The sequence below is a fragment of the Mustela putorius genome, unplaced genomic scaffold (assembly GCF_011764305.1).
Source record: "Mustela putorius furo isolate JIRA1106 unplaced genomic scaffold, ASM1176430v1.1 tig00003896_pilon_pilon_pilon, whole genome shotgun sequence".
NCBI classification, from domain to species: domain Eukaryota; kingdom Metazoa; phylum Chordata; class Mammalia; order Carnivora; family Mustelidae; genus Mustela; species Mustela putorius.
In genome coordinates this window covers 10,820,362-10,836,467 of record NW_025422045.1, presented here as the reverse complement: position 1 = coordinate 10,836,467, position 16,106 = coordinate 10,820,362, and the positions used below count along the sequence as shown (strand labels likewise).

The 16,106-nt window shown below is 45.1% G+C and overlaps 1 protein-coding gene across 8 annotated transcripts in view; it reads right to left on the bottom strand.

The window, feature by feature from the left end:
* Positions 1-16,106, bottom strand: part of IQCH (IQ motif containing H) — a 191,616-nt gene that overhangs the window by 14,963 nt on the left and 160,547 nt on the right. For 7 of the 8 annotated variants that reach the window (XM_045067600.1, XM_004758619.3, XM_013059473.2 and 4 more), the window contains 2 exons: positions 14,525-14,692; positions 4,851-4,973 (listed from right to left, as the gene is read on the bottom strand). In XM_045067600.1, coding sequence (XP_044923535.1) covers positions 4,851-4,973; positions 14,525-14,692 — 291 coding nt within the window. Of the gene's footprint in view, positions 1-210; positions 2,445-4,850; positions 4,974-14,524; positions 14,693-16,106 lie in introns of those variants that run through there. The other variant, XM_045067601.1, reaches the window with a different exon arrangement.

The following is a 16,106-nucleotide window of genomic DNA, read 5'->3' as shown; positions in this document are numbered from 1 at the left end:
TTTAAAGTTTTTTTTTTTTTTTTTTTTTTTTTAATTTATCAGAGAGAGAGAGGGAGAGCGAGCGAGCACAGGTAGACAGAATGGCAGGCAGAGGCAGAGGCAGAAGCAGGCTCCCCGCTGAGCAAGGAGCCCGATGTGGGACTCAATCCCAGGACGCTGGGATCATGACCTGAGCCAAAAGCAGCTGCTTAACCAACTGAGCCACCCAGGCGTCCCTGCATTCATTTGATTTTTAAGATAATGCCTTACAATATTTTTATCTTTATTACGGAGTATTTTTTGTGCTCCCTTAAGTTTTGTGCCCTGAGTATGGGCCTCACTTGCCTCATCCTAATCCCAGCCCCGCTTGGCCATCCATAATTTTTAGAGCTTCTCACTTAAGGCAGTCTAATGGACAGCCAGGGTTGAGAACCACTGACTAGTTGATCTGTAAGGTATCCTGCATCCGTTTCTGTGTTGCCCAGTACGGTAGCCACTAGCCACCTAGGGCTACTGAAAACTTGAATAGTCCAAATTGAGATGTGCTGTAGCTTTCGAAGTCCGAGTACAAAACATGTAAAATAGGTCATTCATTAGTAACTTTTATACTGAGTACACATGGAAACAATATTAGTTTTCTGTTTGGGGAACATCCTTTCCTTGATACTGATTTCTGAATCAATCAGGTAGGCTAGTCGTGATGCTGCAAAAATTTTTAAAAAACCGACTCAGTTCTTAGTTGTTTATAACAGCTCTGTGATTCTTGCTTGTGTTTCATTTCCCACATGAGCTGGCATGGGTCTCTGCTCACGGTTGGCCCACTCAGGGGCCTAGGCAAAGGAAGCTCCATCTCAGTGTGCTATGGACATGGTGACTCTTGAAGTGGCTCTTGGAAGGCTTCGACACAAAAAGGATCTGTGTCACTAACGGCTCAGAGTTCAGGCCCAAGTAAGATATACGGCCATACTTGACTTCAGGGAGAGGGCTTAGGAAGTATAAGCCTGGTATGAACCTAGAAGGAGGAGAATCAGCACATTTGTGAACAGCACTAATGATCGCCACCGTGGCAGTCACCTGGCCCGAGGAAATGATCGTTGGTGGTTATGGAGCTATTTAGGACCATGGCACACTGCCTATGTGTGTGTGAGACCAGCCCTGCCCCACACTGTCGCAGGCAGTAAACATGGCACTTTTCTCCATATGGCTTTCATTACAACTTCATTTCATTAGGAAATCAGTGGGGGCATTCTGTCGCATTACAGAAATACCAAGGACGAGACCCACCAAATTGCTTACAGACTCCGGAATGCTTCCTTCCGATATTCAGCAAGGAAAATACACGTGTGAGGTGATCTCATTTCCCTTTTTTCCCCCTTCAGAGCTTGGACAAGAAACATTGGAAATTCTGTGATCATAATGGAAAGAAAGACATAAATGTCGGGAACAAGGACTTTCGAGGATTCTTTCGGTAGCATTGACAAGGATGTATTGCTAATGCTGCTTCTTTTTCTGGAAGGAGCACCCACATTAAATCTGACCAAGGATGGCAGCGGGTAGCAGAGGCTACACTCATCTTTTTAGACTTAGCATAACTCATGGAGGCAGTAACGGTTTCGAGAAGTTAAGAATTAAACATAGCTTTCCCCCCCTCTCTTTTGTAAGGTGAACAGACTTGGGGGTTAGAGAGACGTTTGTGCTCCTTGAGCTGAAGAATACATAAGGGGTACCTAGATTAAATACTTATTTGAAATCATTCCCATCATTCTTGGACTGGATTGGTAATAATATTTTAGAAGTACAAATAGTTCTTAGGGGAAAAAAGATACATAGGGGACACCCTTGGTGTAAGAGAATCATCGTCTGGCTTAATGGATTCAAATGTTAGTTATGTGAAGTGCCTGGCTGTGTGATCTTGGGAAAGTGCTGACACCATTTGAGCCCAAATTCCCCAGTATAATCTGGGAGAAATAATAGCTTCCCACAGAAGAGATGGGAAGGTTGAGGAGGTAATGAAGTTAGTGCTTCGCTCGGTGGCCAACACATAGTGGGTGCTCTGCAAATGCTGGTTTATCATTTGTCTCTCCAGGAAAAGGCAGTAAAGAAAACAAGAGTGCAGTTCAGACCAGGGGCAGACAGACCCTGGGATCTAAAAAGACAAGAACCCATCTCAGGAAAACTGGAGCAAGGATATTGTTGGAAAATTTCCAACGACTCCTTCCCCTCACCTTAGAGTTTTAGGACATCCTGTTTTTCATCTCTGACTCTTTTCTTGTACTTTCTTTTTATGGTTTGTTCTTCTTCTCGTTGACCCCAACTCCCCCCTTTTGGTGGATTCTTCCCGTGTTTAGATTTTATCCTCTCTTTTCTTCTTCATATTATTCTGTCCCTCCATCGCCCCCAGTCCATATTTCTCTTTCTTCCCCATTTCAGCTCTCATCCTTTGTGGGGTGTGTAGCACAGGTGACCTGGAGACAGAGCCAGTCATGTTGTGGGCACCTCTTTGCCCCTTTCTGCCATTCTCCTCACCTTCAGTGGAGCCCCTCTCTGCACCATCCGCTGATCGCCTGGGGTCATAGCAGTCTGTTTTTTGGTACTAAACTTTGTTCTTAGAAATGAATCTGGTTGACTCAGAGCCACAAAGATGTCAATAGCACATAAAATTTGGTGATTTACTTTCCCCAGAAATACTAGAAACTTCAACCAAGTAGAAAGCTTATAGCCAAAGAAATAAATCTCTAATAATCATCTCAGGCAATAGGAGGATATTTTGGAGGAGGGTATGGAGGATATTTTCTTCTGGGAAGGAGACTTTCCCTGCCAAATATGCCTAATCACAGAACTTGTTCTGCTTTAATATTTTCGAAGAAGATGAAATAAAATAGATTCTAAGAAAGCTAATGTTAGATTTAGCCACCTCTGGCATGTGGAAGTGTTTTGGTCTAATCAGTTTACAGCTAAAAACTATTTAATTCCAAAAGGGTTCTGTAGAGCAGATGTAACAATTAATTTCAGGTAAATCAGTTCAATATGGCTTTTTAATTCTTTCTTATATTTTACCAATTTTAACATAATTTGTAAGGGAATATGAGCTCCATTATATGTGTTTGCAAACAGCGTGAATCAATCTAATCCAAGAGTCTTACGCATTCTGGCAGTGTCCTGCAGTGTGGTGGGGAGTGCCTGGTGGTAGTTGGGCCAATCTATTCACTGTTGGCCTCATGCTTAAGGTCTATATGCTTTTCAAGAGCCTCTAAAAGGAATTGATACCCCCAAAATTGTATTTGTTCTCAAGTATGAGAAATGAAAAGTAATAAATATAGAATGGAATGTTGGCAAATTCTCAATTGCTCAATTCTGTCATTACTTACAGATGGCTTTTATTTATTATTTTTTAAATATTTTATTTATTTATTAGACAGAGAGAGATCACAAGTAGGCAGAGAGGCAGGCAGAGAGAGAGAGGAGGAAGCAGGCTCCCCACTGAGCAGAGAGCCCGATGCGGGTCTCGATCCCAGGACCCTGAGATCATGACCTGAGCCGAAGGCAGCGGCTTAACCCACTAAGCCACCCAGGCACCCTACAGATGACTTTTAATATGAGAGGTGACTATATTTGAATATGTGTGATGTCATGTGGAATGGGTTTTCCACAACTAAGAGCGCCTGGGTCTCTCAGGTCTCTCTCAGGTCTTCTCAAGTCCCTCTCTCTCAGATAGAGAGAGAGGGAAGCAGGCTCCCTGCTGAGCAGAGAGCCCAATACGGGGCTCAATTCCAGGACCCTGAGATCATGACCTGAGCCAAAGGCAGAGGCTTTAACCCACTGAGCCACCCAGGCACCCACACCTGTACTTTTAAAATCAGAACTCCTGGACGCCTGGGTGGCTCAGTTGGTTGGACGACTGCCTTCGGCTCAGGTCATGATCCCGGAGTCCCAGGATCGAGTCCCGCGTTGGGCTCCCAGCTACATGGGGAGTCTGCTTCGTTCTCTGACCTTCTCCTGGCTCATGCTCTCTCTCACTGTCTCTCTCTCAAATAAATAAATAAAATCTTAAAAAAATAAATAATAAAATAAAATCAGAACTCCTCCTGGGAAGAAACTGCTATATGGAGGTAGAAGGATGCCATGGACTGAATTGCTTGTCCCCCTGATTCATAGGTTGAAGCCCTAACCCCCATGTGACTGTATTGGAAATAGGGCCTTTAAGGCAGTGAGTGAGGTTAAGTGAAGTCATAGGGATGGGCCCCTGTTCCAATAGAATTGGTGTCCTTATTAGAGAGGTTACAGAGACACCAGAGATTTCTCTCTCTCTCCCTCAGCCACGTTGGGGCACAGTGAGAAAGTGGGCATCTACAAGTCAGAAAAAATGCACTCACCAGGAACCAAATTGTCTGGGTACCTTTTCCTTGGACTTCCCAGCTCCCACATCAGTGAGAGATGAATTTCAGTTGTTTAAGCCACCCAGTCTGTGGTGTTTTGTTATGGTAGCTCAAGCAGACAGAGACAGAGGATATTCATTGATAAGTAGCTTTGAGTGGGGCCCGGGAACTCAGGTCATGCTTCAGGGTCAAGAGATGGTCCACAAATGTCTCCCAAGTCTGCTGAGCTACAGGGCTTTTGCTTGACCAAGGTGGGTGTGCATGTTGGAGACCGAGCTGAACTTCCCAGGATCCAGTGCCACTACACCCCAGCCACCCTCCAACCCTCCCCCTCCCCGTGGAGCTGCCTGTTTATCCTCCCCAGGCCGCACTCAGCCTTCCTCTAACTACAGGTTAAACTAATTTTTCAAGAATATCTGTCTGAAGGAACACTGAATTACTCGCTGCCTAGATTACCACCACCCCCATCCCCCCGGCCAGCCATCAGCTTCATACCTCAAAGTCATAGCCAATGCCATGGGCCTTACACATTTGGAGGAAGACATAGTGGAAAATCAGCGAGAGATTGTTGTGCTTCAGCTGGGTACTCATCACCGCATAGCGAATGGTTGCTGGGGACTGGAAAAGACCACAGCTGCACGTAAGACTCTTTACAAACTATTTCAGTTAACTCTTAGCTTTAGGAAAGTTGTAGATTAACAGAAAAGTTGTGAAGATAATACAAAGGGCTCCTGTTCCCCTCTGCTTAACATTGTGCCACGTTTGTCCCAGGAGGACACTCCTTAATCAGACCTCCTCACTGCTGTTATCTGAAGTCTGTTCTTTATTTGGATTTCATTCATTTTTCCTCACTCCCTTTTTCTTTTCTATGATCCCACCCAGGATACCGCATTGTATTTAGTTGTCATGTCCCCTTCGGTCCTTTTGGGCTGTGATGGTTTCTCAGACTTTCCTTGTTTTGCTGATCTTGACTGTTTCGAGGACTGTGGATCAGGTGGTTTGTAGAAGGTCCTCTGTTGGTACTGTCTGATGTTTTTCTCCTGATGAGACTGGAGTAATGTGTTTCTTGAAAAGAGGCTTACCACAGGATCACCTCAGACCAAGGGTACATATACCTGACTTACCACTGACGATGCCAATTTTGATCTCCCCAAGGTCGGTTTTGCCAGGTTTTTCACCGTAAAGGTACTTTTACCTGATTCTGTACTATACTCTTTGGAAACCAGTCACTAAGGAGAGTCTGCCTTCCTGAGAGAGAATTTTTTTTTTTTTAAAGATTTTATTTATTTATTTGACAGAGAGAGAGATCACAAATAGGCAAAGAGACAGACAGAGAGAGAGATGAGGAGAAGCAGGCTCCCTGCTGAGCAGAGAACCCTATGCGGGACTCGATCCCAGGCCCCTGGGATCATGACCTGAGCCGAAGGCAGAGGCTTAACCCACTGAGCCACCCAGGCGCCCCCTGAGAGAGAATTTTGATGCCAGTTGCTTTCTTTGTTTGAGAAAGTGCTATTCTTTATCTTGCTTGCCGATCAGTAGGAGCTAGCCCAAAGAGACTGTTAGGCCTGAAGTATTTCAACTATAGCATTTCCTAAAAACATTTAAAATTGAGTACGTACCAAAGAAAGTGCTATTTTGTAGCACATCCTTTGTGAGATGTGATATTTGTCTTTGGAAATCAGCTACATTTATTCTTGGAGAACTGGAAATTTGGAGAATAGCCTGTAGGGTCATGGTCAACCTTGAGACATAGAAAGTGAAGGTGCCTGGCCCAGATTTTAAACTTTGGGGGTCCTTGGGTGTGGGGGCAACCAGGTGCTTGTCCTTGTGCAGTGTCTTGGAACAAGAGAAGGAAAAGGAGGTTCTGTTGGTCCACAGGAGGCTGCAAGGATTATAATGGCCTGACGTTGTCTGTTGTGAAATGTCAAGGCCTGCCCTCTCTATCTCTGAGATAATGCAAGAAACTGGGGCTGATTGAGTGCCCAGGAGAGGATGAACATATTTTCCCTGCCTATGTAACACATACGCATACACACACTCTTTCACTTTCTCTCTCTCAGATTTCACATTCACCTTCTGTGACTTATTTCCTCCCATACACTATCTTTTCCTTCAACACTTGTGGAAAATACTGTGTCCAGTGGTCATGTTTTTAGTACTATTAAGCCTCTTCTTCCCATGTATAGGCAGAGTCCAGATCTATAAAGGTGTTAGGCTCCCACGGGCTAATGCATCTTGACCTGTACATCTCCATTAACATTGTCCCATTTGTAGCCACTGAGTATTTTACTTTTGTCAAAGAAAACCCACTTGACCCTCACATGCCTCACAACTGTTCTTTGTTACCCCTCTGACCTATCATGGATTAGTCCCCTGGCTGCCTCCCTGGCATGACGGGAGTTCTCTGAAGAAGGCAGGAACTGTTTGGTTCCCAAATCACCAGGTTGGATGTAATGTCCCACAGAACAGGCGTTCAGGGTTTCCTGAATGAAAGAAAGAACGGGTGGATGCATACAGTAGGGTACGTCTAGAGCATTTGCCTCTGACAGAAGAGGCTCTTCCGATGTAAGTCATGGGACGTCCCGTCAGCGAGTGCTTTGAGGCAGAAGCAGGCCCTAGAGAATGCCTGAAAATCCCCAGACAATAATAGCTCAGGGCAGTCATTTCCAGGCCTGGCCCCCAGTAGACCATCTTTTGGAGGATAGTGTAGCTTTGGTGGATGTGGTGGGGTTATTGGTGGGGTAATGAGAACCCACTAAGAGAAGCGCTGGCTCAGCAGTCCGGTCAGTGTGGAGGAGCGTGACCACCAGGCTGGCTGGCCCTTTCATGACAGGCTGCGCCACGTTCCTGCCTTCACAATGAAGGCCCAGAAGCCTGAGCTTTTGCATATGGAAGTGAACTGTAAATACTCTGGAATTCCATTGTGGTTACTGAGCATGTAATTGCGTGGTGATTACCATGAATTCACAAGATAATTCCAAGGTTATTTTTGTCTTTTAAACTTGTCTTATGCTGCCATAGGATATAAACTAGCAAGCCCCAGACTAGGCCCCAGTCAGCCAGGGAGAGAGGTAGACAGGCATCTGGCAGCAGGAGCAGCTCATCGCTGTGTATCTTGGCCCCAAAGCACGGCAGAGAGCTCACTGTCTAGTGTTGCCGGACGAGTAAGGGCAGGCTGTCCTGAGGTTTCTTCCTCTCTACAGAGACAGACTACTATTTTCCCTCCTCCCAGACCTGGGGTTAGGATTCGTAAAGAGTCTGAGAGAAAAGCCAGGATATTTAGTCCATGTTTCCAGGCTGTGTCTTTTCCACTACCATCGACATCCCACTCGAGAGCTTTATGGCCTGGACAGCTGCTTCTCCTTCCTACTTGGGAGCTGGGGAGGCAAGCAGAATTCTGTGGTGGATAAGTTATATGGGGTCAGAAAGACTGAAGTTCAAAACCCGACTGACCTTGAGTGTGTCACTTAACTGCTCTGACTTCTAGTGACTAAATAAGCACCTAGCACAGCATCCGGCTCCAGACAAATGGTAGCTATAAATACTGTTGGTCTTTCTTTGAAAGCATCGATAGGACTGGCAGCATTTGGGGCCTCCCCTAAATGTAATTTCCCAGGCTGTTCCTTCCCCTGCTGGTACCTGGATTCTGAGCATTACCCCAAGATTGTTTCTCAGACCCAGGTTGGTCAGTGCTCAGAACTCTTCAGTGTCTCCTCCTTGCCTTCAAGATGAAATTCCGACACGTGGCTTGGTGCGCAGACTCTCCCACACTGGCTTGGGGGATTGCTCCAACCACTTGCCCCACTTCCTCCTGCCCAAAGTCTCTGCCTCAGGCCACCTGGTTCATGGCTAGCTCCTCACAGACCATGGACTCTCCTGCTGGGGAGGTCTCCTTTCCCTCGCCACTTAGTGACTGCCCCGGTCTGTAAGGCTAGGCCAAGTTCCTTCTTTCTAGTAGCGTGTCCCCTGTCCCTGCCAGTCCCAGTTCACAGTCATTTCTCCCAAGAACTCTGGCTGCACGTTGAAGGGCTATCACTCACTGGCGCTGAAATAAGGCCTTGTGGTTTTCCTTATGTATGTGCTATCTACGTTAGATTTCCTTTTCAAGGACAGAGACTTTGTCAAATGTCTTTGTATCCCTGATGCTTGGTGAAATTCCTGGCTTATGGTAAGTACTTAGTAAATGTGTTATAATGCCAGTGAAGATGACCATATGTGATACACCTACTCTTTTTAGACTTAACCAATTCCACAGTTCCTACAGGAAAAAACTATTGCTAGTCTAGGTTTGTCTTTTATTCAATAGCACAGGTGTGACAGTGTTGTTGTGAGGATTAAATGAGTACCTAAAGACCTTAGAACAGTGTCTGGCACAGAGAAAACAGTCAAAAAAATGCTAATGCTTATTATCATTTGCTAAACAAAATAATTTCACAAATAAGGTAAGTTATTTAAAAACCAACAGACTTTTTCATCAGAAAGGGCCTTGAATCAGAATGCTTGTGCTTTGCTACTTACTTAACTTTATGACCTTGGGCAGTTCACTTAACTTTGCATAGCCTCAGCTTCCTAATCTTTAAAATGGGTATGATAATCGTGTCTTATCTATTCCTTGGGGGTCATGATGGGGATCAAATAAGCTCATATCAATTTAAAGGATAAAACATTATGCAAATAGAAAACATTTTTTTTAAAGGTTGATGGTGTAATCAACTCTCTTCTGATGCTATAAAATCCATTTAGGTTTGGGAAGGAAATCACAAACCTAGATGGATTTTACAGCAAGAGGAGACCCCTCTGTGACCATCTGGCCCTTTCAGTGCTGCGTCTTGACCTAGCTCAGAGGGGATTACAAGCCAGTAGATAATGGCCGTGTGCCTGGAAACAACCTCCTCACAGAGGGAGATGAAACCTCCTTTGGAAGAAGAGCTTTCTTTATGGCCTCAATCAGAGACTTCTTTAGGGGTGAGCCTAAACAGTACTCTGGGGCCAAATGACTGATTCTTAGCCAGTGCAAGGCAGTTTGCTCAGAATAGTGGTCAGACATACAGGCTTTAAGGTCTGGCAGGCCTGGGCTTAAATTCTGGCTTCCACTCATACTTGCTGAGTGACTTTCCACAAGTTGCTTGACATTTCTTAACCTCGGTCTTCTTATCTAAAAATGAGTGTAATAGCCTGGGTGGCTCGGCTTGGATGGCTTAGTCAGTTAAACGTCTGACTCATGATTTCGGCTCAGGTCTGGATCTCAGGGTTGTGAAATCAAGCCCTACATTAGCTGCATATTGGGTGTGGTGCCTGCTTAAGATTCTCTTCTCCCTTCCTCTGCCTCTTCCCCTGCATGCACGCTTTAAAAAAAAAAAAAGTGAGCATCATAACAGCACCTGCCTAATATATTGGGTTATATAAAGATTCATGTGAGGCACTTTGTTTCAGGACCTGCTGTGGAGTAAGGCTTAGTACATTTTGATGTTATTATGTTATTATATGTATTATGGTTGTTTATTGGCCTCTCTATGTCTTTTTTTTTTTAAGATTTATTTATTTATTTATTTGAGAGAGAGAGAGAGAAAACGAGAGAGAGAGAGAGAGAGAGAGCATGAGAGGGGAGAGGTCAGAGGGAGAAGCAGACTCCCTGCCAAGCAGGGAGCCGATGTTGGGACTTGATCCCAGGACGCCAGGATTATGACCTAAGCCGAAGGCAGTCGGTTAACCAACTGAGCCACCCAGTGCCCCATCTCTGTGTCTTTTGATAAACTCAGAGCTCTTTGCTGCTTATCCTTACATCCTCTGTGCTTAGGAGAGCACCTGACACACTATAGGTGCTGAATAAGTCGGTTGAATTTTCTTCTAGCTGGTATTAACCAGCTAGTTAAGGTGATGGCTGATGGGGACTTAGGATCTGACTTCTCATTACAATATTACTTTCTAAAAGATTTTGCTGGAAAAAGACCTTCTAATGAAAGGCTGCAGTATGGAAGGATGGGCCCTTGCTGTGTCCCCTTACAGGAGACAGTGAGATGCCCCCCTCAGAACCCCATTGTGCATGAGACTGCCTGGGCTGGGCTTGGTGCTGAGAGCACCCCATTTAACAGGCCCCTTAAAATCAAATCCCTCAAGAGACCTTGGTGGTCACTTAGACCTCCTTTATTTTGCAAACGAGGAAACGGAGGCAGAGAGAGATCGGAATTCATGATTCATAACTTTGAGACCAGTGCTCTTCACTCCGAATTCCCATTGGCTACATCTGGAATGTGCGGACATTTCAGAGGCTAGCCTTTTCTAGTAAAACGGGGGAAAAATAGGAGAGAAAATATTATCAGTAGGAGTCTAGTCTTATTAAACTACCTTTCTAAATCACAATCTAACAAGAACGCTTCAAGCCAAATAAAGGAAGCTCGAAATACTCCTTTTCACTGGAGAATATAATTTTGCTTCAGCCACAATTTAAATTGATTTAGTTCTGAGCACCAACACTTGAAGTGTGGAGTGTATTCTATTTTCGCCATGATACTTGTTTTGACAGTGATGCATTTCAGTTGACATAGTTGAAATCCTCATGTAATAAATCTCTGCCTGAAAATTAATCATGTTTATAATATTCCGAGAATTAATAACACCCATTGCTCAAATCATTAACTTAAAAAAGGAGCTTCCAAAATCTGTTCTCGGCAGTGAGGGACCACAAATAAATGAACGTTTGATAAAATAATCCAAGTAGCAGTTTAACAAGCGTAAACTTGAATGTGGCCGCAATAACACAGAACTATTGTTTAAAGGTTGGCAGAGGCTGATGAGGTTCTTACGTCAGTTACGAAGCAGGCATCCACATGCATAATGAACTGCTCTCTGAATTATTAATGTGTTGCTTATTTAGCCTCATCTGTCTAGAAGATAATGTATCCTAACTCTAATGAGTGATTGGTTTTGTACATAATTACAGTAGCAGCAGTAGCAGGGAAATGTGTGCCTTCAAAGAAGGAGTTCTAAAAATAAAGTCATCACATCAACTCCGTTGTTGTGGCATTCTATCAAAATCAAACCCGAAGCATTTGAGAATTCATAATAAATTACAGGAGACAGAATCATTATTAACATCATAATTTAACACAAAAGGTTTTACTTAATCATTCATTACAGACCATGTGCTGTTAAAATGCTTGTAAATGGCTTGTGTTGTTTTAAGATGTTTGCAAATATGGTTCCCTTTGGCCACTCAACCACCTGTGGTGTGGAGGGGCCACAGAGGAAGAGGAGGAGTAGGAACCATTGGAAAGGGTAGTGCTTTGTCCTCATTCTGACAGAATGTTAATTAAAAGTTAAAAAAAAAGTTAAAAATCCTGAGATCATGACATGAGTGGAGCTAGGTAGCTCCTTCTCTTTTCTCAAACATGCATGTCTGGGAATCCCCCCCCCCACCTGGTTTCTGACTTCAGTGGGGTAATCGTGGAGGACACTAGAGCAGAAGCCCTTGCCCCTGGAGTGACTGGCTCGAGGTGACACTTTTTTGCCACCTGTTTCTGATTTGGGACAATAGCTCTTTGTAGAGCCCAAAAGAGTCTTTGCTTTCCCCCTGCATAGCAGATTATTTAAAGGAATAGGCTCAAAGCAGAAGCATTTCGTAGGCTTAGCTCTGAATGCGCCCTTTTTATCATTGTGGGTACGTTGGTGCCTTTCCTTTTTCTTCAATCTTCAAAGGGGGCCGTCAGCTGACTGATTATAAACCTGATGGCATCACAGTCTCTTCACACTTGTTCAGGAAGCTTCAGTTATGTTGTAAATTGCATTGTATGTGCAAGCATGGCTGCTTCTTTTAAAAATGGCCTATCCCGTGTGTACGCATACATGGGAACGCACGCATGCACACATGCACAGTGGTACCAGGCCGAGAACATCCATCTATCTGTCTAAAACCACAAGCACTTTCAATTTATCCGTACATCAGAAAACCTACATAGCTTTTCTTTAGTGATTGTAGAGACATTTGAATTATTGAAGATCATAATGCTTCCCTCTTGAGTATAGGCAGTTCCTAGAAGTGTTTAACACTCTTGATCACAGGAGAATTCCCGTATATTGCCTGTAGCTAGGATTGAAACCTATAGGCAAGATGGGGAAAATGGGAGAGTGCTTCTAATTCAGAGTACCACTTCTGCTCACAGCCTTCTGAAGCAACATACTTCAATGTGGCAAATTGTCTTGGAAAAGTCTTGAATTGAATACTAACTCAGCCTCCAGCTTCCTTTTAGAAATGGCATGGAGTTAGGTTTGCTAGGCCACAAGGCTCAAGTTTTACTGCTGTCCTTCCCTCCAGTGTTGAACTTAGGGTCCTGTTCCTTTAGTGAGGATGGGGGCCACAGGTGGAGTTGGTCCTGGTTGATTCTCAGTGAGGTCCTGGGACCTAATTAAAAGGGACCTGTTCTCCCCATTCCAACTCTGCCCCTCCCCCTCCCTTTTTAAAAGGTTTATTTGAGAGAGAGAGAGAAAGCCCGTGATCAGGGGAAGGGGCAGAGGGAGAGGGAGAGAGAGAATCTTAACTAGGCTCCAGGCCTAGCACAGAGCTCGATGTGGGGCTCAATCTCACAATCCTGAGATCATGACATGAGTGGAAATCAAGAGTCAGACGCTTAACTGACTGAGTCATCCACATGCCCTTCCCCCTTTTTTAAAGATTTATTTATTTATTGGAGAGAGAGAGAACCTGCAAGCAGGGAGAGGGGCAATGGGAGAGAGAGACCAACTCTGCTTCTCAATAAGCAAAGAGATCAAGGGGATTGCTTTGAGCAATGGTACCTCATAGGGCAAGTGCATTGAGGAGAAGGAGGCTGTTGTCTGAACCACCCCTCCCCCCGCCCCAGATATCTGACACTCTCTCAAGGCTGCCTTCCAAATGGGTGCAGAGTTCCTGCCATGGAAGGGGACCCTGGGAACCCTGATGAGAGTCAAACAAGGGTTCCTTAAATCCAGAGGTCTCTCCTGGACCCAAAGAGGCTCAGCAGAGAGGCAGGAGATACTGCTCTGGGACACTAGTTTATGTCCTATTAGCCATCGAAATTCCTCTTTTATCTGTTTGATATATTAACATCTCAAGTAGAGGTTCATTTGCCAAATGGGTGGGAAGCCCACTGTAGGAGAGGCAGAAGAAAACCCTTGGCAGCAGTCAGAGGAGCTCTAGCCAGAGCCCCCTTCTGCTCCCATATTCCATGTGCAGGAAGAACCATCTGGTCAACTTGACCCTCGTTCTCCTTTCCCAAAACCAGTCCAGCCCACTGTCTCCATGGAGATTTGTACTTTGTTGCCCTGGGTTCTAAGGTTGGTAAACCTCCACCAGCCCCAAGATTGTTGGCTCCAGCCACCCTAGCAGCAGGGCTAGTGAGGAGATGGGAGGTTGGGCCGTAGAAAGTGGCAGATCATGAAGGCCCTTGTTAACCCAGCCGGGAAGTTGGGATTTTCCTGAAGATGACAGGAATCATTTCAAAATCATAAGTAGGGAAGCGGCATGCTCAGATCTGCTTTTCACTTTGACCATCTTGATGGTATGTGTGGTTAGGCTGAGGGGGAGGGTCAGGAGGCAGGGAATCTTAGTGAGGAGCATAACTAAGACAGTATCTCTGTGGAGGGGGAGGAGGGATCAGAGTCAAGGCTAGCATCAGCAGGAGCTGGTGTTGACTGGTTGTGGGGGTAGAGGTGTCCCATCAACCTCTGGCAGGACCCACCACAAGGAAGTATGGGGGAGGAGAGATGAGGAATGTGGTTTGAGACAGCTTGACCTTGAGGACTCTATAGAATGGTGGATCTGGGAGTGGAGCTCAAAAACAAGATTGGAGCTAGAAAAATATGGCTTTTGTCAGAAGTTTCTGGTAGTCAAAGAACTTGTCCAGGGCTGCAAGATGAGAAGAGATGGAGGGAAATGTCCCAATAGACCTACCCTTGGAAAAATCCATGCTCTTTCATCCTTCCAATATGGTGCCTTCCCTTTCTGAATGCTCTCTCCCCCTTTCCTTTGGCCAATACACGCTACTCCAGAAACCTGGTTTGGAGAGGCTAAGTGACTTTCCTGAGGTTCTTTCTTCTCTCTATACTCAAAAAGCTGGGCACATAGCCAGAGCTCAGGAAGTGGCGATGGAGTGTTGCTGAACACCATGGGGAATCAAGAAGCATCTGTTGCTTACCGACACTGAGAGGGCATTAAGGCAGCTCATTTTCTTCTCTTTCTTAGGAACAAAGGGCACTTTCAGGGTGCTCAGACTGCAATCCAGATGGCCGTTGGTCAGGTATAAGGTGAGCTGAGTCAGGGCCAGCTGGTCACTGTATGAGAGGCTGAGGCCTGTTGCCCACACCTGATTAAAACAGAAGGCACAGAAGTGAAGGTAAGATAACAACCTGGAGAGAAAGCTCCAACCCCCACTAACCAGCCCAAACCATGTCAGACCCAACCAAACCAGTGCACACATGACTGAATGGAGTAGATGTTTTTGCTTTTTCTATTTCCTTCAGCTGAAGGACAGAGCCTCTAGTCTGATGCTAATTAGAAGACTGAACATTCTTGCAGGAAGTTACAAAAATTAAAATACCCAGCCAAGGTAATCTATGGAGTTGCACAGTTCCAGGCTTATGGGGACTTTGATTCTCCCAGCTTTTTGCCATTTTTAGGAGAAGGAAGATAACAGGGTCTCGACCCAGCCAGTCCTTATCCTGTATGAGTTCCCCAGTTGTGCAGTGTTTTCTGTTGAGAAAAATGGACTGGACAGAAGCTTCAGATGATGGGGAACTAAAGAGGAGTAGACGGAGGGGGAAAGAGGAAAAAAGGGCAGTTTGCTCTGATTTCAGAAAAAGCAGTGCTAAGAAATCTCACGATGAAACTTTAGGGAAACTCATGATTGGCCCGTAAGTCTTAGCACGACCCCCATTTGTCACGAGTGTAGGAAAGTCATTTTGCCACCCCACGGTGCCACAGTATCCTTAACTGGGAGATGAGAACTGTGAGAACACCACCCTAGCTGAACAGCAGGGCTATTAGAAGAATACTATGATGCAATAAAATTAAAAGGCTTTGAAAAATAGACACATGTGAGCAAGAACTTACTGTAAGCCCCTTGATAACTAAGTAAGTCCATTAATTCCTTTGACAGATATTTACTGAGCATCTACTATAAACCGGGAATGGCAGAAGTGGGTCATGTTCTACCTCTCCCCTCTCCTGAGGCAGACCATCATCCTTAACTGCCCGGCACCACCCATCCCCATACTGAATACGGAAGCACCCCCAGCACCATCCTCAGTTCAATGCTCAAGGCTAGTGAAGGCAAGTTCAAGGCGATTGTGCCAGTTACTGGAGAGTCAAAGGTAGATGGGCACAGGTGCTGGCATGCAGGAGGGCCAGACAGATGCATACGTGTTCAGTCATTGACAACACAGTGTAATACGTGATATAATAAAGGGATGGAACAAAGTACTGCCGAGTCAGAAAGCACAGACTCAGTTTGTCTAGCAAAGTCAGGGCTCCATCACGGAGAAGGTGACATCTGAGCTTTGACCAGCAACACGATGTGACTGGCTTCCATGTATCAAGTACCTGCCAAGTGCCAGGGGCTTCCCAGACATCTCAGATCTTGACAATAACCTAAAAAATAACAGTCCCATGTCTTAGAGGAAAAAAAACCACAAGATCACAGAGATACCTAAGGCCACACAGCCAGGAAGTGGCAGTGCTGGGATTTGAATCCTGTTCTTTCTGGCTCCAAGTCCACTCGT